Raw genomic sequence first — 25,068 nt, 5'->3', positions numbered from 1 at the left:
ACAAATCCTTATAGACAGCAATGGGAAATGAACCCCAATTGCTGATGCTGTAAAGTGTTGGACTGACCATTATGCTACTGTGTCACCCATAATATTGGCTGATGATGTTAAACTAGGCAATAGAAATCACAGATCCCCTCTTGTCATTGCTTGACAATTTTGTGGTATCACTGGCTTATGAGGATAGGTTGAACATGCTAGGGCTTTTCTCTCTGCAATGAAGGAGGATGAAATGTGACCTAATAGAGGTGCACAAAGTGATAAGAGACATAGATAGAGTGGTAGAGTGGACAGCCAAAGACTTTAGCCAAGGTGGAAACGGCTGATACAAGGGGGCATAATTTTAAGGTAGTTGGAGGAAGTATAGTATTCTGGGGCATGGGGTGACGTCAGAGGTTAACTTCTTTTTATACAGAAAGTGGTGGGTGCATAGAACATGCTGCCAAGGATAGTGGTAGAGGCAGATACATTAGGGGCATTTAAGAAACTCTTAGGCAGATGATGACAGAAAAATGAAGGGCTCCATAGGAAGAAAGGGTTAATTGTAGAATAGGTTGAGAGGTTGGCACAACATAGTGGGCCAAAGAGCCGGTACTGTGCTGTAATGTTCTCTGTTCCGTTTCTTTCACAGTTTAGAACATCCCAAAGTACCCAACAATGAATGAGTTTGTTCAGATGCATTCACAACAGTACTAATTTAGATATGTAAGGAATCTCTGACTTAAGGAAGAGTACTTCTGGTTGAACAAGTTCAGACAGCAGTGTTTAATGGTGATGAAGCAACCCAGTTACCAAGGTATGCAGTCCATGTTTGGCTGCAATAGAGTGGGATAAGTCAGCAATACAGCCTTATAAACCAGTATCTTTGTCAACTACTGTTTTGGAAGACATGTTGACGAAAGCACAGTTAACATCAGGCGACAAACACAGGAAAAGATTGTGGGAATCAGAGGGAGCTGAATGGCTTATAATCTTATTCTCTCCTCCGTTGACTCAGTCTACACTTCTCACTGTCTCAGTAAAGCAGGTAACATAATCAAAGACTCCACCCACCCCAGACATTCTCCCTTTTCACCTCTCTCACCTGGCAGAAGATACAAAGACCAGAATGCACGTACCACCAAGCACAGCTTCTATCCTACTGCCTTAAGCTTCCTGAATGAACCTCTTATAAGATGAACTTTTAGCCTCACAATCTATGTTGTAATGACCTCGCACTTTATAGAAAACCTACAGCACGATACAGGCCCTTCAGCCCACAAAGCTGTGCCAAACACATCCTTACCTTAGAAATTACCTAGGTTTACCCATAGCCCTCCGTTTTTCTGAGCTCAATGTACCTGTCCAGGAGTCTCTTAAAAGACCCTATCGTATCTGCCTCTATCACCATCGCCAGAAGCCCATTCCACGCACTCACCACTCTCTGCGTAAAAAACACCCGACACCTCCTCTCTACCTACTTCCAAACGCCTTAAAACTGTGCGCTCTTGTGCTAGTCACTCCAGCTCTGGGAAAAAGCTTCTGACTATCCACACAGTCAAAGCCTCTCATAATCTTATACACCTCTATCAGGTCACCTCTTATCCTCAATAGTTAATTTGCTTCTTTGTATTGTGTCCTTTATGCTTATTGTGTCTTTTTATGCTGCATCAGATATAGTATAGTAACAATCACTTCATTCTTCTTGACACTTGTGCACTGATAACAATAAGACCATAAGATATAGGAAAAGAATTGGGATCCAGAATTCGACTACATGGCCCATTGAGTCTGGTCCCCCCATTTCCTCATAACTGATCCATTTCCCTCAATCTCTTGTCCTCTCTCCATAATCCTTCATGCAATGACTATAAACCTTTGCCTTAAATTTACCCAATGACTTGGCCTCCATAGCTGCCTGTGGCAATGATTTCCACAGATTCACCACTCAGTGACTGAAGAAATTCCTCTTATCTCTGTTCTAAATGGACATCCCTCTATTCTGAGGCTACTGTTTGGAGGTCTGTACATAACTCCCATCAGGGTCCTTTTACCCTTGCAGTTTCTTAGATCTACCCAAGACAATACCTTCTGATCCCATGTCATCTCTTTTGATGATTTGATTTCATTTTTACCAACACCACCCCGCCCCCTCTGCCTACCTGCTTTTTCGATATAATGTGTATCCTTGGATGTTAAGCTCCCAGCTATAATCTTCTTTCTGCCAATTCAGTGATGCCCAGAACATCATACATGCCAATCTGTAAGTGTGCTACAAGTTCAATATACTGTCTATATTCAAATATAACACCTCCAGTCCTGCAATCACCACCCTTTTCGATTTTGTTCCCCTTTTACATTGCAACTCATCCCATTGACTCCAATTTTGCCCTAACATCAGCCTCTCCTTGCTAGCAGTCTCACTGCACACTGCCTCTCTGTGTAAACCAACTACCCTTTCCTCAGCCCTATCACTCCAGTTCCCATCCTCCTGTCAAATTAGTTTAAGCCCTCCCCAACAGCTCTAGTAAACCTGCCCAGAAGGATATTGGTCCTCATTAGGTTCAGATATAACCTGTTCCTTTTATACAAGTCGTACCTTTCCCAAAAGAGGTCCCAATAATCCAGAAAACTGAACTCCTGCCCTTGTACCAGTTCCTCAGCCACATATTCATCAGCAAAATAATCCTATTCTTACCCTCACTGGCACATGGCAGCAATCCAGAGATTACTATACTGGAAGTCCTGATTTTCAGCTTTCCACCTAGCTCCCTAAAATCTCTCTTCAGGACCTCCTTACCTTTCCTACCTTTCTCATTGGTGCCAATACGTACCAAGACTTCTGGCTACTCACCCTCCCCCTTTAGAGTGCATATGGACCCGATCCAAGGCATCCCTGACCCTGGCACCTGGAAGGCAATATATCCTCCAAGTGTCTGTATTGCATCCACAGAATTTCATCTCTATTCCTCTAACTATGGAGTGTCCTATTTTGTAATCTTGTCTATAATGAGGTGCTGCATCTGGGTTTGATTGCAACCTTTAAGAGAAGCTTGGATAAGTACATAAATGGGAGGTATATGGAGGGCTATAGTCCAGGTGCAGATTGATGGTTCAGCATTGACTAGATGGGCCAAAGGGCCTGTTTCTGTGCTGCCGTGACTCTGTTAATGCGAGCAAAAGGAGATCCAGGGCCTTAGTAAGTGGTTACACAATGGTGGCCAGAAAGGAGTTTCTGTTTATGGAGCAATTGCACCAGTTCTGGGGATAGATTGAGTAAGATGGCCTATGCCTGGATAGGAAGCAAACTAATAAATTGGAAAAAGCATAAAAGCATAAATATTTGTGCAAGTAAGGAGGAGGAGCAGCTGGTAAAACCAAAGCACTCAGAGGCAAGATGGAAAGGGAGTGATGGATGAGGTCATCCCACATTTTTTCAGAAAATAAAGCAAAATAAGAGGAAATGAAAGGAGGGCAGTTAACAGCCTTTCATAATAGGAAAGAGTGAGATAAAGGAACGAGGTACAATTCGTGATAAAAATAAATCACGACTCAAGAAGTTATGTTAAATATGAACAAAAAACCTCGAGGTTTTACGCTTGAAATGTGGGAAAATAAACCATGGAAACTTAAAACAATATCACAGGAAAATATAGATTTAATCACACAGAAACTTGGCTGCAAACTGTGCGGTGGTAATAAAGCGAACTCATCAGGTTGCAATACTCTTTTAAGAGCCAGAACAGTAAAACAAGACGAATGGTGACACGAGAGACAGAACCCCTGCTGAAGAGAGGGCAGGTGCACATGACAGGAATTCAGACAATCAGTGTGATTAGAGATCACAGATAAAATGCAGAGATTGCTCCATTAGTGGGCTTAATGACAGATTCCCTCCTCCAACAAACCGCAGGATGAAACCTGCGGACAGATAAGTGAGGCGAGTGCAGATTACAAAATTAGCATTCCTCGAGTTTTTAATAACCCGTTCCTTGACTGAGAGACAAGTAAAAAGGGCGGGAAATTCTATGGTAGTCTCTTCTGTGCAGAAATTTGGAGTAGGGTGTTTGAAAGGTTCAAAATGCAGAAGGGTCCTGATGAAAGGTCTCAGCCCAAAATGTCGACTCTTTATTCTTCTCCATAGATGCTGCGGGACATGCTGAGTTCCTCCAGCATGTTGTGTGTGTTGCTCTGGATTTCCAGCATCTGTACAATCTCTTGTGTTTAAAATTCAGCAGGCTTGAGTTGAAGATGAATAAGGACATTGAGAACAGTGACAATTAAAGATTAGCTCTATTTATCACACATACATCTAAATATAGAGTGAGTTGTGTCGTTTTCATCAATGACTAACAACGTATGAGGATGTGCTGGGGAGCAGCCCGCTAATGTCACCATGCTTCCAGTGCCAACATAGCATGCCTACAACTTACTAAACCTAACCAGTGCGTATTTTTTGGAATGTGGGAGGAAACTGGAGCGTCCATGGAAACCCATGTGGTCACAGGAAAAACATGCAAACTCCTTTCAGATTGCAGCAGGAACTGGACCTTAATTGGTGATCACTGATGCTGTAAGGCATTCTGCTACCTGCTATGTGAATAAGGACGCTGAACAGGTAAAAACCTGTATCACAAAGTCAAGACAAAATAAAGAATATTGGATTAGAATAGGGCACATTCCACTTTTTAGAGAGCAGAGTGCGAGTTCAGGGAAGATGGCAGAGATTTAACACTGGAATGTTTTCAGAAGGGGCTGATATATATAGCATAGAGTTAGACAAGATCAAATTCTTAAACCACACCTCCTTTATATGTTACTGAATATAATGTGTTTTTTGCACTAGCAGTGTATAATTCATGCAAAAAGAGAACTGTTGATTTAGTGAAATATCAATGCTACATCGAGCAATAGGACATATCAGGGTGTGATCTGTGCTGGACTTACAGGCCTTTCAGCTTACAATGTCGTGCCAGCCTTTTAACCTACTCCGAGATCAATCCAATCCTTCCACATAGCCTTCCATTTTTCTTTCATCCATGTCCCCATCCAAGTACCTCCTAAATGTCCTTAATTTTTCTGCCTCTACTATCACACTGGCAAGGCATTCCAGGCCGTTACCAGTCCCTGGGTAAAAAAAAACTATCCCTAAACTTTCCTCCACTCACATTAAAAAAATGTCCTCTGGTATTAGCCAGCGCTGCCCTCACAAAAAGGCACTGACTGTCTACTCAATCTATGTCTCTTGTACACTTCTATCAACTCACTTCTCATCCTTTCGTTCCAAAGAGAAAAGCTCAATCTTTCCTCAAAAGATATGCCCTCTAATCATGATAATCAAGAGGTGCAGGTATGATATCATCAAGATGGCGCCTATGTACATTGTAATTCTCTGTGGGCTGCAGGAATTTGTACCAAAAATTCCTCTTAAGTACACTCCTTCTGAACTACTTTTGCTACAGTCTATGGTATGTAAACTTCCTCTTTACAACGGACTAGGAAATTACATCAATGATTGTCAGATTTCATGTTCGATGGTTAAATGCAGACCCTTAAAGCGTGGCACCTTTAAGAGTCAATGCCAAGGCCAAGAACGCAGCAGGAGAGGTGGGATTTAAACCAGGCCAAAGTGCAGAGGGATGAGCATCCTCTGTCTACATCTTGTTAGTGAATGCACAGTCACTTAAAAATAAGATTGACAATCTCTGGGCAAGGCTGCTGTATCAGAGGCAGATTTCAATTAGAACCATAGAACCGTAGAACATTACAGCACAGAAACAGGCCTTTTAGCTGTTCTTGGCTGTGCTGAACCATTTTTCTGCCTAGTCCCACTGACCTGCACCTGGGCCATATCCCTCCAAACCCCTCTCGTCCATTTGCCTGTCCAAGTTTTTCTTAAATGTCAAAAATGAGCCAGCGTTCACCACTTCATCTGGCAGCTCATTCCACACTCCCACCACTCTCTGCGTGAAGAAGCCCCCCCCAATGTTCCCTTTAAACTTTTCCCCCTTCACCCCTAACCCATGACCTCTGGTTTTTTTCTCCCCTGGCCTCAGTGAAAAAAGCCTGCTTGCATTCACTCTATCAATACCCATCATAATTTTATACACCTCTATCAAATCACCCCTCATTCTCCTAAGCTCCAGGGAATAAAGTCCTAACCTATTCAACCTTTTTCTGTAATTCAGTTTCTCAAGTCCCAGCAACATCCTTGTAAACCTTCTCTGCACTCTTTCAACTTTATTAATATCCTTCCTGTAATTCGGTGACCAAAACTACACACAATACTCCAAATTGGGTCTCACCAATGTCTTATACAACCTCACCATTACATTCCAACTTATACTCAATACTTTGATTTATAAAGGCCAATGTACCAAAAGCTCTCTTTACAACCCTATCTACTTGTGACGCCACTTTTAGGGAATTATGTATCTGTACTCCCAGATCCCTCTGTTCTACTGCACTCCTACAATTTACCTTGTATGTTCTACCTTGGTTTGATCTTCCGAAGTGCAATACCTCACACTTGTCTGCATTAAACTCTATCTGCCATTTTTCTGCCCATTCCTCCAACTGGTCCAAATCCCTCTGCAAGCTTTGAAAACCTTCCTCACTGTCCACTACACCTCCAATCTTTGTATCATCAGCAAATTTGCTCATCCAATTTGTCACATTATCATCCAGATCATTGATATAGATGACAAATAACAGTGGACCCAGCACTGATCCCTGTGGCACACCACTAGTCACAGGCCTCCACTCAGAGTAGCAATCCTCCATTACCACTCTCTGGCTTCATCCATTGAGCCAATGTCTAACCCAATTTACTACCTCTCCATGTATACCTAGCGACTGAATCTTCCTATCTAACCTCCCAAGCAGGACCTTGTCAAAGGCCTTACTGCAGTCCATGTATACAACATCCACTGCCTTCCCTTCATCCACTTTCCTGGTAACTTCCTCGAAAATTGTTTGTTGCATTGAGACTTAATTAACAGTGAACACACCGTCCAACAAGAAGGTTTTACGATTTTCAGAATGAATCGAACCTCAAATTCTTGTAAAGAAAGAGTTGGTGGCATATTTTATTTTAGTCAATTCTCATTGGCGCAGGGTTGTTGAGTTATGTCAACTTCCTGTTCCCCTGACTTAGAACCACTAACAATTAAATATAGACCATTCCATTTGCCTCAAGAGTCTTCACCTGTGATCCTGACCGCAGTTTACATATCACCCGTGGCCGATTACAAGCAAGCACTCCCAAAACTGGATACAAGAAATGGCTTATCACAACACATTTCAAATTATAGTCAGCGACTTTAACTAGGCCTACTTGAAGAAAACCTTGCCCATAACACCAGCACATAACCTGCCGCACCAGAGGTCCCAACACATTAAACCACTGCTACACTACAATAAGGAATGCCTATCATTCCTTCCCAAGATCGTATTTTGACAAGTTGGACCATTTGGCTGTATTCCTGTTGCCTGTAAAAAGCAAGGCTCCAGAGATCGACAACTAAGAGGCGGTCACGGGAGGCTGAGGAATGGTTACAGGATTGTCTTGAGTCAGTGGACTGGGCCTGTTCAAGAACTCATCTGAGGACCTGAATGACCACCAGAGTTGTTACAGACTTCATTAAAACAGCTGTGGATGAATGTGTCCCCACGACATCGTTCAGTGTTTTCCCCAATCAGAAGCCCTGGATGAACAATGAAATCCAATACTTGCTGAGAGCCTGATCAGAGGCATTCAAGGCTGGAGATCGAGAATGCAGATATGAATGCAGATAAGAGGTGCAGACTAGAATGGAATCAACAAGGGATGCTCGACAGCTGTGGCAGGGGTTAAGCTCCTACAAAGTGAAATTTTGCAACATAGGGGACAGCAGAACTTCACTTCCAGATGAGCTCAATGCCTTCCATGCTTACTTTGACCACCAGAACAGGGAGGAACCATCGCGCACCTCCATGTCTCCTGATAATCCTTTGGTCTTAGTATCTGAAGTTGACATGCAAGCTGCCTTCAAAAGAATGAATCTGAGGAAAGCATCTGGTCCAAATGGATTACCTGGCCGAGTACTGAAGGCCTGGGCCAACCAACTGGCTGATGTATTCATGGATATCTTCAACTTCTCGCTCCAGCAGTGTGGTACCCACCTGCTTCAAGCAGGCTCCAATTGTACTGGTGTCCAAGAAAAGCATGGTAACCTGTCTAAATGACTACCGCCCAGTGGCACTTACATCCACAGTGATGAAGTGTATTGACAGGTTGGTGTTGAAGCATATCAGCTCCTGTCTGAAAAGTGACTTGGATCTGCTCCAATCCACCTACCTATCTGCTGTACAACAGGTCTATAGCAGTTGCTATCTTGTTGGTTCTTCACACAACCCTGGAACATCTGGACAAAAGTGATACCTACATCAGGATGCTCTTTATCGATTACAGCTCAGCATTTAACACCATCCTCACCTCAAAACTGAACTAATCAGTAAATTCTAAGTCCTGGGCCTCAATATCCCCTTGTGCAATTGGATCCTGAATTTCCTCACTTGTAGTCCCTAGTCAGTTGGGATTGGCAAAAACATCTCCTCCACAATTTCCATCAGCGCAGGAGCTCCCCAGGGACATGTATTTAGCCCCCTGCTCCACTTGCTTTACACCTATAACTGTGTGGCTAAGTACCATGTACACGTTTGCTGACAACACGACTGTTGTGGGCTGTATCAAAGGGGGTGATGAATTAGCATACAGGAGGGAGATTAAAAACTTGGCTGAGTGTAAGAGTGTACATTGGCTGAGTGTACATTACTCCATCAAACACATCCAGAGTAGCCACTGCATATTTAACGAGCACAATCACTGAGCTACTGTTCAAAAAGATAAACTGCAAGTTAGACACAAGAAAAAGATTTCTCTCCACAATTCTCCAAGGACATGCTCAGAGCACCCTCTGCTGTTGTGGCAGAATACTTCTTTACACCAGTCATTCTCATGAGGACTCACAGGCATGCACCAGGGGGTTATGCAAATATTGGTTGGCACTCCCAAATTCCTCAGAGACGTGACTATCATCCAGTCACACTTAGGGATCACAAGAAGCCACAGAGGCACAGCCTGGGGAGGCTATGTCATGAAGATAGTGAATCTTAATTCAAAAATCTTTTGATAACTACGATCTAATGAGAAAATTGACGTCAGTGTTCTCTCTGATGTCAGTACCAAGACTTTGTCCAGTGAGTGAATCACATGCCTGACACCAGACTTCTGTAGCAAGCAAACACTTTACATCAGGGATATAATGGAAGGCTCATCCACTGCATCTATATGGGTTGAACTCAAAAAACAGGAAGGGTGCAATCACTCTGATGCGATTGGACTATGGACCCCTCAGTAGCCACCGGGACATTGAGGAACAAATATGCAGGCAGATTAAGGAAAGGTGTTAAACCAATATGGCTGTTGTCATAGGGACTTCAACTTCCCTAATATAAACTGGGACATTCTTAGGGCAAGAAGTTTAGATAAGGCAGAATTCATTAGGTACATCCAGTAGGGTTTCTTAAATCCATAGAACAAGAGGAGGGGATACACTGTACCTGGTGCTGGGTAATGAGCCTGGCCAAGTGTCTGACCTTTCAGTGACTGAGCAGTCAGGGAACAGTGAGCACAACTCCTTATGGTAAGTGGGACAGTATTAAATTGGAGCAAGGAAATGAGACCTGTTATGAGACCTGTTTTTCAGCAAGTCCACATTTGACACATGGAAGATGTTTAAAGGCCAACTATACAGAGTACAGGACAACGATCTTCCAGTATGAAGGAAGGACAAGGACATCAAGGTAAGAGAACCTTGGATGTTGAGAGAAAAGATGAAGTTAGTCAAGAAGAAAAAGGCAAAGCGTACACAGCTGAGGAACCTAGAATCAAACGGAGCCCTTGAGGATTATAAAGAAGCCATAAAAGAACTCAAGGAGGGAATTAGGAAAGCCAGGAGAGGCCTTGAAAACCCCCTTGCAAGTAGAATTAAAAAGAACCCTAAAGCATTCAATATATGCATCAATAGCAAAAGGATAACTAGGAAGAGGGTAGGACCACTCAAGGTTAAAAGGGGGGGGGATTTGCTTGGAAGATGTGGGTGAGGTCATTAATGAGTACGTTACATTAGTATTTACTAAGTCAAAGGATGTGGAGAATAGGGATATCAGTGCTAAGTGTATTGATGTGCTAGGGCATTTCAAGGTAAAGGAGGTAGTGTTAGGTCTCATAAAGAGCATTAAAGTGGATACGTCCCCAAGGCCTGTTGAGGTGTATCCCAGTTATTGATAGAGGCAAGAAAGAGATTGCTGAGGCATTGACCAATATCTTCATGTCCTCTCTAGCCATAGGTAAGGTATGCGAAACTGGCAAGTAGCTAATACTTTTTCTTCTTAAGCCTATCACCCCTACTGGGGCACAGGCCACAGACAGCAGCTCACGTGTTCTCAGTCCTTGGCCAAAGATTGATCAACCCTGTTTTCACCACAAGACTTCATTCATCTTTAGGTGAAGATCCTTCCTCTCCCAGGGATGAGGTATTTGTTATCGTTTCTGTAGCACTTTTTTTTGGGTGTACAGGGTGCCAGGGAGGGGTAGCACCTCTGGTGTGAAGACCTTCCGAGGTAGGTCCTCCACCTTTGATCCTCACCTGGCGCTCAGTTCTCATGTGTGGCTCCAAGTAAGCTGTTTGCATACAACAGCAGCCACATCCTGGGCAACATCTTTGACAGGCCAGCCAAACCAGGTAAGAGTGGCCATTGGTTTTTTTCTGAATGCTCAGTGACTTTGGGTTTGTCTTCCCAAAACATGAAGACTGGATTCGGCAGACTGCACGGAGGAAACTACCAGCTGGTTCAACGGGCAGGAAGGCATTTCCCAACACACATGTGGAGCGCGAAGAGTACAACAAGACACATAGATTGCCCTGGTCATCCACTGCACCCTGACCTATCTCCAGTCATCTTGACTCTTGCCTTGCCACTGGATCCAAACAGATTAGTACGAGAGAGTGAGGTTGACAACCTGTGCAACTCTCCCTCACTTTAGTCAAACTCATGCACAAGTCACAAAATCCAAATCCAAGCCCTGTGGTGATGGGCAAGCAACAAAGCAGAAATTGAGGATACACACTGGAAGCCGTCGCCACGGACCTGCACACAGGGGCCTCAGGGCAATGTGTCATTTTTCGTTGACCAAAATTGTAACACGACTAGGCAGCCCTTTTCAGGACCACACTGTTCACCTCTGTAGTACAAGGAAGGGGCTAGGAAAAGTACCCTAAACATTGTCTACTTCACTCAACCCTGGTCAGCAAGCTGCAGCTAGCAGGGATCCCACTTCAGCAATCGAAATCAAAGATATTGAACAAAACTGACACCATTCAGAATTGGCACATGGAACATGCAAACCTTAATGGACAATGCCAAGTCTGACAGACCAGACAGAAGAACTGCTTTGGTGGCAAGAGAACTGGAGAGGTACAAGGTTCACATAGCAGCCCTCTCCGACTTGCCTGGCCAACAAAAGCTAACTGACAGAAACAGGTGGCAGCTACAAATCCTTCTGGAGTAGATGCAGCAGTAGCGAACATCGTGAAGCAGGGTTCAGATCTGCTATCAAGAACCACTATGTCCAAAAGCTTACCAGTCTACTAAAAGGATTCAACAATCATCTACCGACCATGCAACTACCCTGAGAAATAAGTGCAACGTCACGCTGATCGGCGCCTATGGCCCGACGATGACCAACCCAGAGGAAGCCAAAGGCAAGTTCTACGGAGAGATTGATTCCCTGATTGCAGCTGTACCAAGGTCAAACAAGCTCCTTTTCCTTGGAGATTTCAACACTTGAGCAGAAAGAGACCACAATAGGATGTAGTCCTATAGCACAATGTGGTAGACAGCAAATGCAACAGCAATGGCTTGCGTCTTCTGAAAACCTGTGTCATGCATGACCTGATCATCACCAACATAGTCTTCTGCCTGCCACACCATAACAAGACATCTTGGATGCATCTTTGCCCTAAGCAACTGGCATCTAATTGACTACATCATCACCAGAAGATGTAACAGACACGATGTCAGAGTGACCAAAGCCACATGTGCAACACAGACTGCTGGAAAGACTACCGACTGATTATTTCAAAAATTAATGTCCATATCCAACCCAAACAATGTCCGCAGGCAAGGAAATCTGCTAAGAAGCTCAAAGTCAGCAAGCTGAAATCGGGTACTACTGCAGACCACCTGATTAAAATCCTCCAGTCACAGCTCACCGGTGTTCATCCTGGAGATGTTGAAGAGGAGCGGGCTGCTTTCAGAGATCAAGTTCATTCGCCTCCTTCGAGGACCTCAGCCTACAACAAGAAAGAACCACAATTGGTTCAATAAGAAAGATGAGGAGATAAAAGCTCTTCTAGGGAAAAGCACAGGCTACACAGAGCCTATCAGAATGATTCTTCCTGCATCTCCAAGAAGATAGCATTTGCCAATACATGCAGAATAGTTCAAACCAAACTCAGAAAGATACAAGGCTCAACAAAAAGGCGGGAAATTCAGGGCTACGCTGACAACGTGACTCAGAGAGATTCTTTATTGCTATCGAAACACTGTACGGCCCTCACCCTTCTGGGATCTCACCCCTGCTAAGCACAGACATTCATCACTGAGAAGGCCAAGGTTCTAGACAGATGAGCAGAGCATTTTGAATCTGTGCTGAACAGACCATCAATCATTAACAAGGAACCAATTGATTGTCTCGAAGAAGTAGGCATCAACCATGAAGTGGACTCTCTTCCCCAAGAGGAGGAAGTCAAGAAAGCAATAGGCCAGCTGTCAAGTGGCAAGGCTCCCAGAGCAGATGTTATACCAGCAGAGGTCTACAAAGCAGGTGGTCCACATTACCAACAAACTGACAGAGTTCTTCCTGTCCTTCTGGGAGAGGGGTCAGATTCCACAAGAAATGAAAGATGCATCAATTGTACACCCGTACAATAGGAAGTGAAACTGCCAAGCATACAACAACTTCACAGGCATCTCTCAGTGGCTGGGAAAATCTTAGCCAGAGTCCTGCTAGACAGGCTAAATGCTCATTTGGAATGAGGTCATCTCCCAGAAAGTCAGTGCAGCTTCAGGAAAGGAAGAGGGACTACTGACACGATCTTTGCTATGAGACACTCCAAGAAAAATGACAAGAGCAGAACAGACAGCTCTACACCTCCTTTGTCAATCTTACTAAGGCCTTCAACACAGTGAGCCGAGAGGGATTATGGAAGATCATGGAGAAGTTTGATTGTGCTGGCAAATTCATCACCATAGTCAAGCAGTTTCATGACAGGATGTCAGTCCACAAGTTTGATGATGGAGACTGTTCTGTTGCTTTCTCAATCACAAATAGGGTCAGGTAGAGATGTGTGCTGGCACCCACACTCTTCAGCATCATGTTCAGTGCAATGTTGACTGATGCATTCCTAGGCAGTGATCCTGGAATCCACAACAAGTAGAGGATGGATGGCAAGACATTCAACCTGAGCAGGTTTCAAACTATTACTAAGGTGAAAAGGGTGGTGCTGAGAGACTTCCTATTCGCTGACATCTGTGCTCTACGCAAGCCGTGTCCGACAAGCAGGGCATCAACAAATTTTCCACTACATGTGACATCTTCGGTCAAACCATCAGCACCAAGAAGACAGAAGTCATGCACCAAGCAGCCCCAGATTAACCCTAAGTGGAACCATCAATCTCGGTAAATGGCCATCAGCTCCAGGCAGTCGATAAGTTCATTCATCTTGGCAGCACCCTCTCAAGAGCAGTCCACATTGACAATGAGGACAACTGCAGGATCGCCAAAACAGAAGAGATTTACCAGGATGTTACCTGGATTAAACGGCAAATGCTATAACGAGAGGTTGGAGAAACTTGGGTTGTCTTCTCTGGAGTAGTAAATGCTGAGGAGATGAGGGGAGAGCTGATAGAGGTTTATAAGTTTATAAGAGGGTGAGACAGATTAGATAGACTGTATCTTTTTCCCAAGATTGAAATGTCTAGTACCAGAAACATGCATTTGAAGTGAGAGGGGGTGAGTTCAAAGACAATATGAGGAGCAAGTATTTTGCACAATGTGTGGTGAGTGACTGGATTGCACTTCCTGTGGTGGCGGTAGATGACAATACAATGGAGATTTTTAAGAGGTGTGCAAGTAAACACATGGATGAGATGGAAATGGAAGGATACACACATTATGTAGGCAGAGCACATTAGTTTAGTTGGCCATTTGACTACTAATTTAATTGGTTTGGCACAACATTGTGGGCCAAAGGACCTATCCCTGTGCTGTACTGTTCTATGTTTGTTCCGAGCTCCATGAGCATTGAATGCAATAGGAGTATTGCATTCAGTGCCAGTTGGCTCAATATAGAAAGGATGTGGAAACTTTAGAGGGCATGCAGAGATTTACCAGGATGCTGCCTGAATTAGAGAGTGTGTCTTATGAGAAAAGGCTGAGTGAACTAGGACTTTCCTCTTTGGAGTGAAGGAGAATGAGCAGTGACTCGATAGAGGTGTATAAGATGATAAGAGGCATATATAGAGCAGACAACCAGATACTTTTATCCCAGGACAGAATTAGCTAATATGAGCACGCATCATTTTAAGGTAATTGGGGGAAAGTATCAGTGGGGGGGGGGGGGGGAAGGTGGATGTCAGAAGTAGGATTTTACACAGAGTGGATAAGTGTATGGAATATGCTATCAGAGGTTGGTGGTAGAGGCAGATATGTTAGGGACATTTAAGAGTCTTAGATAGGCACATGGATGAAAGAAAAAGTGAAGGCTATGTCAGAGGGGAGGGTTATTTTGATCTTGGAGTCAGTTAAGATGTTGGTACAAAATTGTAAGCCATAGCACCTGCATTGTACTTTAGTGTTCTAGGTTCTATGTTCTAGGTTCTGGAATTTTTCCAGAGGAAAGCAATACACACATCAATGAATTTGAAGTAATGTGTTCACCAACTCATGGGAACCCCTGGCCCATCACCACTCTGACTAAAGGAGGAACATCTGAAGTTTCTAACCAAGCACACATGAAGGCTAAGTGCAAAGATCAAAGGGAGGGCAGAGATCTTAAATGGATTTTTTGCATCTATATTTACTCAGAGATGGACACAGGTTTTTAGAAGTGAGCCAAAGTAGCAATGAGATCATGGACCATATACAGATTATAGAGGAGGAGATGTTTGCTGTCTTGAGGAAAATTAGTAAGGATAAAACCCCAGGGCCTGAGAATTTTGGGTGGCTAGTGCAGAAATTGCAGGGGCCCGAGCAGAGATAGTGTATTTAAAATGTCCTTTGCCACAGCTGAAGTGCTGGAGGATTAAAGGATAGCTAATGGTTTTCCAGTGTTTAATAAAGGCTTTAAAATTAAGCCAGGAAATTATATGCCAATGAGTCTGACATCAGTAGTGGGTAAGTTATTGGAATGTATTCTGAGGGACAGGATATATAAATACTTGCATAAACAGCAACTGATCAGGGATAGTCAACTTGGATATGTGCAAGGTAGGTCATGTTTTTTTGAGTTAGTTACCAGGAATGCTAATGAAGGCAAGAGTGTTGTCTATGTGGACTTTCGCAAGGCCTTTGGCAAAGTCCTGCATGACAGGTTGATCAAGAAGTTTCAGTCACTCTGAATTCAAGATGAAGTAGTAAATTGGATTAGAATTGGCTTTGTGGGAGAAGCCACAAAGTGATAGTAAATGGTTGCCTCTCTGGTTGGGGGTCTGTAACTAGTAGAGTGCACAGAGATCAGTGCTGGGTCCATTGTTGTTTGTCACTTATATCAATGATGTGGTGGTGTGGTAAACTCAATCAAAAAATTTGTGGATGACACCAAGATTGGGGGTGTAGCAGACATTGAGGAAGAAGATCAAGGCCTGCAGTGAGATCTGGATCAGCTGGAGAAATGGGCTGAAAAATGACAGATGAATTTAAAGCAGACAAGTGTGAGGTGCTGCACTTTGGGATGACAAACCAGGTGAGTGGTAGGGCACTGAGGAGTGCAGTAAAACAGAGGGATCTGGGAATACAAATCCGTAATACTTTGGAAGTGTAGTCACAGGTAGGTAAGTCGTAAAAAAAGCTTTTGGTACATTGGCCTTCATAAATCAAAGTACTGAGTACAACAATTCGGATGTTACGTTGAAGTGTATAAGACATTGGTGATGTCCAATTTGGAATATCTCTGCATATCTGGTCACCTACCTGCAGAGAAAATGTAAATAAGGTGAAAAGAGTGCTGAGGAAATTTACAAGGATTTTGCCCAAACTCGATGATAGATTAAATAGGTTAGGACTTTATTCCATGGAGCACAGGAGAATGAGGGGATATTTGATAGTGGTATATGAGGAATATAGATAGGGTAAATGCAAGTAAGCTTTTCCCACTGAGGTTAGGTGAGACAAGGACTAGAGGTCATGGGTTTAAAGTGAAAGGTGAAATGTTTAAGGGGAACATGAGGGAGAACCTCTTCACTCAGACAGTGGTGAGAGCATGGAACAAGCTGACAGTGGAAGTTGTGAATGCAGGCTCAATTTCAATGTTAAAGAAAAATTTGGACAGGTACATGGAAGGGAGGGGTATGGAGGGCTATGGACCAGGTGCAGGTTGATATGACTAAGCAGATTAATAGTTTGGCATGGAATAGATGAACCAAAAGGCCTGTTTTTGAGCTGCACTTTTCTAAACACCCAGCTCATTAAGACTTCTGCAGCAAAAGGTATGGTATAATAAAGGTTTGCAGTCATTTGACTATACAGAACCAGGGTAGAAGTCTTCCTGATCCTGAAGAAGTTCCAAGAGGAAGGCTGTCTGCACATACCTCTCTGTAGCATTACAAACAGCCCTTGGCACACAAGTATAGATGAAGAGAGAAAGAATGGAAGGATGCTCGAAAGAGCTCGTGAGGTTTGTGTTTTTATTAGTGCAGTTAAGACCATCCATGATCGATGCTGCATCCATGTACGTCACTGTGGCAACATCTCCCATCCCTGTCAAGCCTCCCTGCCAGTGGTCCCCAATTTGCCAACACTAGTCAGGATAATTGACCCATGCTCACAGACCCTCAATGACTATAAGTGTGAAAGATTCCCTTTCCTATGCTGAAGAACTCCCTCCCAACAGGTTTTGCATTGTGACTGCGATCAGGGTGGTACGGTAGCTTGGCAGTTAGCATAACACTTCACAGCACCAGCTATCAGAAGTTCAGGGTTCAGTCCCCATCACTGTCTGTAAGGTGGTTGTAGGTTGTCCTCGTGACCATGTGGGTTTCCTCCCACATTCCAAAGAAGTATGGGTTAGATTTAGTGAGTTATGGGCATGCTATACTGATGGCAACATTTGTGGGCTGACCCCAGCACATCTTCAAGCTGTGTTGGTCATTGACGCAACAGATGCATTTCACTGGATGGTTCCATGTTTCAATGTACATGTGACATGTAATCTTTAAATCTTTCTTTAAACACACAAGAGCTTACCCCACTGAGAACCAAAACCCAGCGTCCACTGGAGAAACAATTTGAAGAAATTCTCAACAGTCACTTTTCCCCTGAAATGAGTGTCCTTCACTCCATTCCATAGCACTCAGCTACAAAGAGGCACTGCCTCAGGAAGCCATCATCCATCATCAAAGATCCCCACCATCTGGGCCAAGTCATCTTTTCACTGCTACCCTTGGGCAAGAGTTACAGATGCCTGAAGTCCTACACTCTAAGGTTCAGGAACAGCTACTTCCCTTCAACCATTCAGTACTTGAATCAATAGGCACAACCTTAATCACAACCATTTAGCAACACTAATACCATTTGCACTAAAATAGACTTTATTTGTATTCTAAATGTACAAAATTGAACCTATGGACTCACTTTCAAGGACTTTTCATCTCCCATTCTTGATATTTATTGCTTATTTATCATTATTTTTCTCTCTTTTGTACTTGCACAAAAGTTTGTCCAGTTTGTTTGTCCAGTTGGGTGCAGTCTTTCATTGATTTTACTGTGCTTCTTGGATTTATTGTGTATGCCCTCAAGAAAACAACTCCCACAAGGACACATCTAACATGCCAAAGAGAGATGCTATAGATGCATTGGGAGGTGAGGACTTTTCGATACAATAGCTATCAATAAAGAGGTAGTGCTGAGCAAACTTGCAGGCCTGAAGATAGATAAGTCCCCTGATCCTGATGGAATGTATCCCAGGATACTTAAAGAAATGGCAGAAATTATAGTAGAGGCTTGGTGACAATTTACCAAAATCCTCTGGACTCTGGGCAGGTTCTGGCCGATTGGAAGATGGCAAATGTCACGCCACTGTTCAAGAAAGGATGTAGGCAAACAGCAGCCAACAATAGGCCAGTTGGTTTAACATCTGTAATTGGGAAAATGCTTGAAGATATCATTAAAGAAACAATAGTGAAGCATCTGGAAAGAAATAGATCCATCAGATAATGCAGCATGGATACAGCAAAGGCAGGTCCAGTTTGACAAACTCACTGGAGTTCTTTGAGGATATAATGAGCACAGTGGATAGAGGGGAACAGATGGACATTATTTACTTGGATTTCCAGAAGGCGTTCAATAAAGTGCCACATAAAAGTCTTATCCGTAAGACAAGGATTCATGGAGTTGGGGCTGATGTATTAGAGGACCAGTTAACTAATAGAAAGCACAGGATACATGGGTGTTACTCTGGTTGGCAATCAGTGGTGAGTGGTGTGCTGCAGGGGTCGGTGCTGGAAGGAAAATCAAAAGAGCAGATTATCGGTTAAATGGTAAAAAATTGCATCATTCTGCTGTGCATGAATCACAAAAAGTTGGTTTGCAGGTGCAGCGGGCTATCAAGAAGGCAAACAGAATATTGGTCTTCATTGCTAGAGAAACTGAATTTAACAGCAGGGAGGTTATGCTGCAACTGTACAGGGTATTGGTGAGGCTACACCTGGCATACTACATGCAGTTCTGGTCTACTTACTTGAGGAAGGATATACTGGCCTTGGAAGCAGTGCAGAGGAGGTTCAATAGGTTGATTCCAGAGATGAGAGGGTTAGACTATGAGGAGATATGGGACTGTACTAGCTGGAATTCAGAAGAATGAGAAGAGATTGTATAGAAACACTTGGCCACACTTGGAGTACTGTGTCCAGTTCTGGTCGCCTCACTATAGGAAAGATGTAGAAGCATTGGAAAGGGTACAGAGGAGATTTACCAGGATGCTGCCTGGTTTAGAGAGTATGGATTATGATCAGAGATTAAGGGAGCTAGGGTTTTACTCTTTGGAGAGGAGGAGGATGAGAGGAGACATGATAGAGGTGTACAAGATATTAAGAGGAATAGATAGAGTGGATAGCCAGCGCCCCTTCCCCAGGGCACCACTGCTCAGTACAAGAGGTCATGGCTTTAAGGTAAGCGAAGGGAAGTTCAAGGGGGTTATTAGAGGAAGGTTTTTTACTCAAGAGTGGTTGGTGCGTGGAATGCACTGCCTGAGTCAGTGATGGAGGCAGATACACTAGTGAAGTTTAAGAGACTACTAGACAGGTAGATGGAGGAATTTAAGGTGGGGGGTTATATGGGAGGCAGGGTTTGAGGGTCAGCACAACATTGTGGGCTGAAGGGCCTGTAATGTGCTGTACTATTCTATGTTGAAACATATAAAATTATGTAAGGGATAGATAAGATAGAGGCAGGAAAGTTGTTTCCACTGGTAGGTGAGACTGGAACTAGGGGACAAGCTTCAAAATCCAGGGGAGTAGATTTAGGATGGAGATGAGGAGGAACTGCTTTTCCCAGAGAGTGGTGAATCTGGGGAATTCTCAACCCAATGAAGCAGTGGCGGCTACATCAGTAAACATATTTAAGACAGGGTTGGATAGATTTTTGCATAGTAGGGGAATTAAGGGTTATGGGGGAAAAGGCAGATAAGTGGACATGAGTCCATGGCCAGATCAGCCATGACCTTATTAAATGGCAGCGCAGGTTCGAGGGGCCAGATGGCCTACTCCTGCTCCAATTTCTTATGTAAATTGTATGTCAGGACATATATGTACTTTGATAATAAATTTACTCTGAACTTTGAATTATTTCGTGTAATAATCATGTATAATTTGTTTTTCCACTTGTGAATTCTGTTTCTATGATGCTCTGTGCCTGTAAAGCTGCTGTAAGTTTTTCTTTGCACCTGTGCATACATGGACTTGTGCATATGCCAATAAACTCGACATTTAACTTTCCTCTGCATGGAATGGTTGGGCCGAACAACCTGCCTTGGTGCAGTATGACTCTATGACCACACTACTAATGGAGAGATAATTTTGCATTGATATTTCTTGTACATATTTTATATCAAAATAATTTATTTTGAACTATATGAAAATATCATCCTTGCCTCCACAGATGCTGATCGACCTTCCGGTTCCTACTGCAGGTTTCTGATGACCCGGGAGGGACAACACATTCCTCGGCTCCAGCCCATCCACAACCACAACCGCTGTCAACCTCAACCTCAACCTCAACCTCAACCTCAACCTCAACATCCGGGGCCCAAAACCGGGATCCTGCACCGGCCGGGTCCCAGGCTCACTCCTCGCGTCAGAGACAGGGACTCGCCACGATTCTGGGCACTCGGCCACGTCCCCTCCGCCAGGAGCACCCACCTGAGTATAGTGGAGCCGCAGCGGCCGCAAGAAGCGGGAGTTGCGGCAGGGCCCGATTTCTACTTCACTCAGTGACTCCATGTCCGATTCACCGGCTCTCGGACCGGGCTGTCAGTCAGCGCCGAGGGGCGGAGCATATCGATCGTCACTGAGCGCTGGAGGCGGGGCTAACACGACGCCGGAGTCGGGGGAGGGGTGGCGGAGCAGAGGAACACCACTGTCTGTCACTCAACACCGTAGGCGGGGATAAACGCACGCCCGAAAAGCGCGGCCGGGCGGGGCAGAGCTCCCGCTTCTGTCAGTCAACTGGCGAGCCGGGGCACGTCGGTCAGGGCTCGCGATCAGCACAGGGGGCGGGACTACCCGACCTATCGCTCGATGCCGGGCTCGCGCTTCGCCACCCGTCGGACAATGCCGAGCCGCGGCCAGGCGTCTCTTGGGCGGAGCTACCACGTCTGTCAGTCAACGCGGGGGCGCGGCTGTCCCACTTGTCAGTCTGCGCTGGGGGCGGGGCTCATGAAATTCTGCGGATGCTGGAAATCCATAGCAACACACTCAACGTGCTGGAGGAATTTAACAGGTCAGGCAGCATCGATGGAAATGAATAAACAATTGCCGTTTCTGGCTGAGACCCTTCTTCAGGCCAACTTGCTGGATTTCCAAAGTGAGGAGGCAATCTTAGGGTTTGCTCAGTCACGGCGGCCAGAGGTGATAATCACTTATTGTTAGTGGGTTTTGTGGAAATTTCTTTATTAGTACCTAACTTGATCACACCAACAGCCACCATCTCATGTCACAGAGAACAAAGTGACCAAGAAGTGGATATTCAGGAAAGTTCGGGACACATATGGACCTACTGGATATCATGTGAACATTAGCTGCACTTCTAGACTTAACAAATTTGAGACTATCTTCCAATATCTCAGAATCAGAATCAAGTTTATTATTGCTAACGTACGTAATGATTTTTTTGTGGCAGCAGTACAATGCAATATATAAAAGAATACTATAAATTACACTAATTTTACACTAATTACACTATATATGTTTAAATAATTAGTGCAAAAATAGTGAGGTAGTGTTCATGAGTTTTTTTTTTATCATTCAGAAATCTGATTGGCAGAGTGGAAGTAGATGTCCCTAAACTATTAATTGTGTCCTCAAGCTCCTGTACCTCCTCCCCAATGGTGGTAATGGTGGCATGTCCTGGGTGGCAAGGGTCTGTAATGATGATTCTGCCTTTCTGAGGCATCGGCTTTTGAAGATGTTTTCAGTGCTGGGGAGGCTAGTTCCCATGATGAATCTATCTGAGTTTACAACCCTTTGACTCTGTGCAACTCTCTGACTCTCCTTCCATATCAGACGGTGAGGCAACCAGTCAAAATGTTCGCTCCGTGGTACATCTATAGAAGTTTGCTGGAGCCTTTGGTGACGTAGCAAATCTCCTCAAACTCCGAATGAAATACAGCTGCTAGTGTACCTTCCTCGTGATCGCATCAGCTCTTCGTTCTTGCCAATGGAATGGCACATTCCAGGCTGCGTGCTGGGAGGACGTGCTGAGCAACACACTGAAACTCAGTGCAGCCAGTGGAGAGGGACGGGTCCTGCCACCACAGCACGTTGAAGGGTTGGGCCCTGTGTAACAGCTCAACAAACACTTCACAGTGCATTGTTTAGGGAGGAAACATAAGTGGTGCTGATATATTATGACCAAATGTATTGAATTGATGGAACAATGAATATAAAGAAAGACATACCAATTTGAATATGTAAGAACAGTATAGCATAGTACCCTTGATGTCTGTGCCAAACACAATGCCAAATTAGGACTTTATTCCCTAGAGCATAGGAGAATGAAGGGAGATTTAATAGAGGTATGGAAAATCATGTGGGGTGTAGATAGAGTAAATTCAAGCAATTTTTTTCCACCGACATTGGGTGAGACTAGCACTAGAGGTCATGGGTTAAGGGTGAAAGGTGAATTTTTTGAAGGAACCTGAGGGGAACTTTTCCAGAGTGTGGAATGAGCTGCCAGCAGAAGTGATGGATGCGGGATATATTTCAACATTTAAGAGAAGTTTAGATAATTACAAGCATGGTAATTGGAGGCCTATAGTCCAGGTACAGGTCAGTGGGACTAGACAGAACAACAGGTCAGCGCAAACTATATGGGCCAAATGTCCTGTTTCTGTGTTCTCATTCTTGGACTCTATGACTCCAAACTAAATTAAACCTCTTTTGCCTGTACATGATCTATATCCCTCCATTTTCTGCATATTCATGCCCCTACCTAAAAGTCTCTTAAACGTCTTTATCATATCCACTTCTACCACCACTCCAAAAGTATTTCTTTTTTTTTGTAATTTATTTTTTTATTGAAGTTCATCAAACATTTCCATAAGATGTATTTCAGACATTGTACATATATATCATATAATCATATATGTCACAAATCTCCACATAGTATTTATCTGAGGTATACACTTGCCCCACATATTTCTTATAACTTTTCCCCTCCCACCTTAAATGCATCCCCTCTGGAGTTCAATATTTCAGCAGCTGGAAAAAAGGATACTGGTTGCCTGCACTATTTATGCCTCTTATAACTTTATAAACTTCTATCAGGTCAGACATCACCTTCCGAGGCTCCACAGAAAACAACCCAGGTTTGTTCAACAAGCAAAATAGTGGAGAAACTCAGCGGGTTGACCCTCTTAGTTCCCACAGCTGAATGTGTGTTGCTGCGGATTCCAGATCTGCAGATCTTGTGTCTCCGAGTTTGTCCAGCCTCTGCTTATAGCCCAGACCCGCCAATCCAGGTAGCAATCTGGTGAACCTGCAAAGCCTTCACATCCTTCTTGTAATGCAAGTTGATAGGGTGGCTAAGAGGGTATCTGGTGTGTTGTCCTTTATTAGTTGGGGGATTGAGTTCAAGAGCCACAATGTAATGTGACAGCTCTATAAGACTTTGGTTAGATCACACTTGAACTGAATTGAGTTCCGTTCTGGTTGCCTCATTATAGGAAGGATGTGGAATCTTTAGAGGGGGTGCAGAGGAGATTTACCAGGATGCTGTCTGGATTAGAGAGCATGTCTCTTATAAGGACGGGTTGACTGAGCTAGGGCTTTTCTCTTTGGAGCGAAGGAGGATGAAAGGTGACTTGATAGAGATGTATGAGATAATAAGAGACTTTGATAGGGTGGACAGTCAGTGCCTTTTCCCAAGGGCAGAAATGACTAATACATGAGGGCAGAATTTTAAGGTGATTGGAGGAAGGTATGGGGAAGGGTGATGTTAGAAATAAATTGGTTTGTTTTTTGTTTGAGTTTTTTTTTACACAGAGAGTGGTGAGAGTGTGGATTGCTCTGCCAGGAGTGGTGGTAGAGGCAGTTGTTACATTAGAGACATTTAATGAAAGAAAAATGAAGGGTTATGTGGGAGGAAAGGATTAGATTGATTGTGGAGTACATCAAAAGGTCAGCACAACATTGTGGGCTTAAGTGCCTGTACTGTGCTCTACTGTTCTATGTTCTAATATCCCATCCCAGACAACATCCTGTTGAACCTTCCCTGAACTCTCTCCAATAGCATCATATCCTTCTTAGAGTATGGCGGCCAGAACCACAGGCATTGCCAAAGCAAAAATGTAACATGGCATCCCAGCTCTTATACTATGCCAGTTTATAACAGTTTATCCTCCTCTCCCAACTCCAAATAGAGGTGGATCTAAAATTATTGCATGCCTGCTGTTGTTGCTCCATTCCTCTGAAGATCAATATGTCCTCCTCCTCTACTAGTGCTGGTTGATACCAAAGATCAAAGAGTGAAAATCGATTGAAATCTGAAAGTAAAACGTGATGGCTGAAGCCTGGAGGCTGGAGACTAGAAGCCCAGATGACTGTCCTGGAGTTTGAGATGTGTGTGGGTGAGTGGCAGGGAGGGGGTTGGGAGCAAAGAGGCATGATTTGTTGTTTGTGGTGTTCTATTTTATAAACACGAGAGATTCTACAGAGGCTGGAAATTCAGAATAACACGCACATAATGCTGGAAGAACTCAGCAGGTCAGGCAGCATGTATGGAGTGGAATGAAGAGTCAAGCTTCAAAGGATCTTGGCCCAAAATATCAACTTTTTATTCCTCTCCATAGATGCTTCCTGACCTACTGAGTTTCTCTAGCATTGTGTATGTGTTACTTTGTGTGCTACATAGAACAATACAGCACAGTACAGGCCCTTCAGCCCACAATGTTGTGCTGACCCTTAAACCCTGCCTCCCATATAACCCCCCCACCTTAAATTCCTCCATATACCTGACTAGTAGTCTCATAAATTTCACTAGTGTATCTGCCT

General features: G+C 43.9%; 1 protein-coding gene across 2 annotated transcripts in view; it reads right to left on the bottom strand.

Moving 5' to 3' along the window:
- nudt14 (nudix (nucleoside diphosphate linked moiety X)-type motif 14) overlaps positions 1 to 21,089 on the bottom strand; it is a 122,430-nt gene extending 101,341 nt beyond the window's left edge. For both annotated transcript variants that reach the window (XM_059960838.1, XM_059960846.1), the window contains exon 1: positions 20,719 to 21,089. In XM_059960838.1, coding sequence (XP_059816821.1) covers positions 20,719 to 20,799 — 81 coding nt within the window. In that variant the 5' untranslated portion in view covers positions 20,800 to 21,089. The remainder of the gene's footprint in view (positions 1 to 20,718) is intronic.
- Positions 21,090 to 25,068: the final 3,979 nt, after the last annotated feature.

Source organism: Hypanus sabinus, chromosome 2 (assembly GCF_030144855.1).
Source record: "Hypanus sabinus isolate sHypSab1 chromosome 2, sHypSab1.hap1, whole genome shotgun sequence".
NCBI lineage: Eukaryota > Metazoa > Chordata > Chondrichthyes > Myliobatiformes > Dasyatidae > Hypanus > Hypanus sabinus.
The sequence above is the reverse complement of the archived record's forward strand: the minus strand, read 5'-3'. Positions and strand labels throughout refer to the sequence as shown.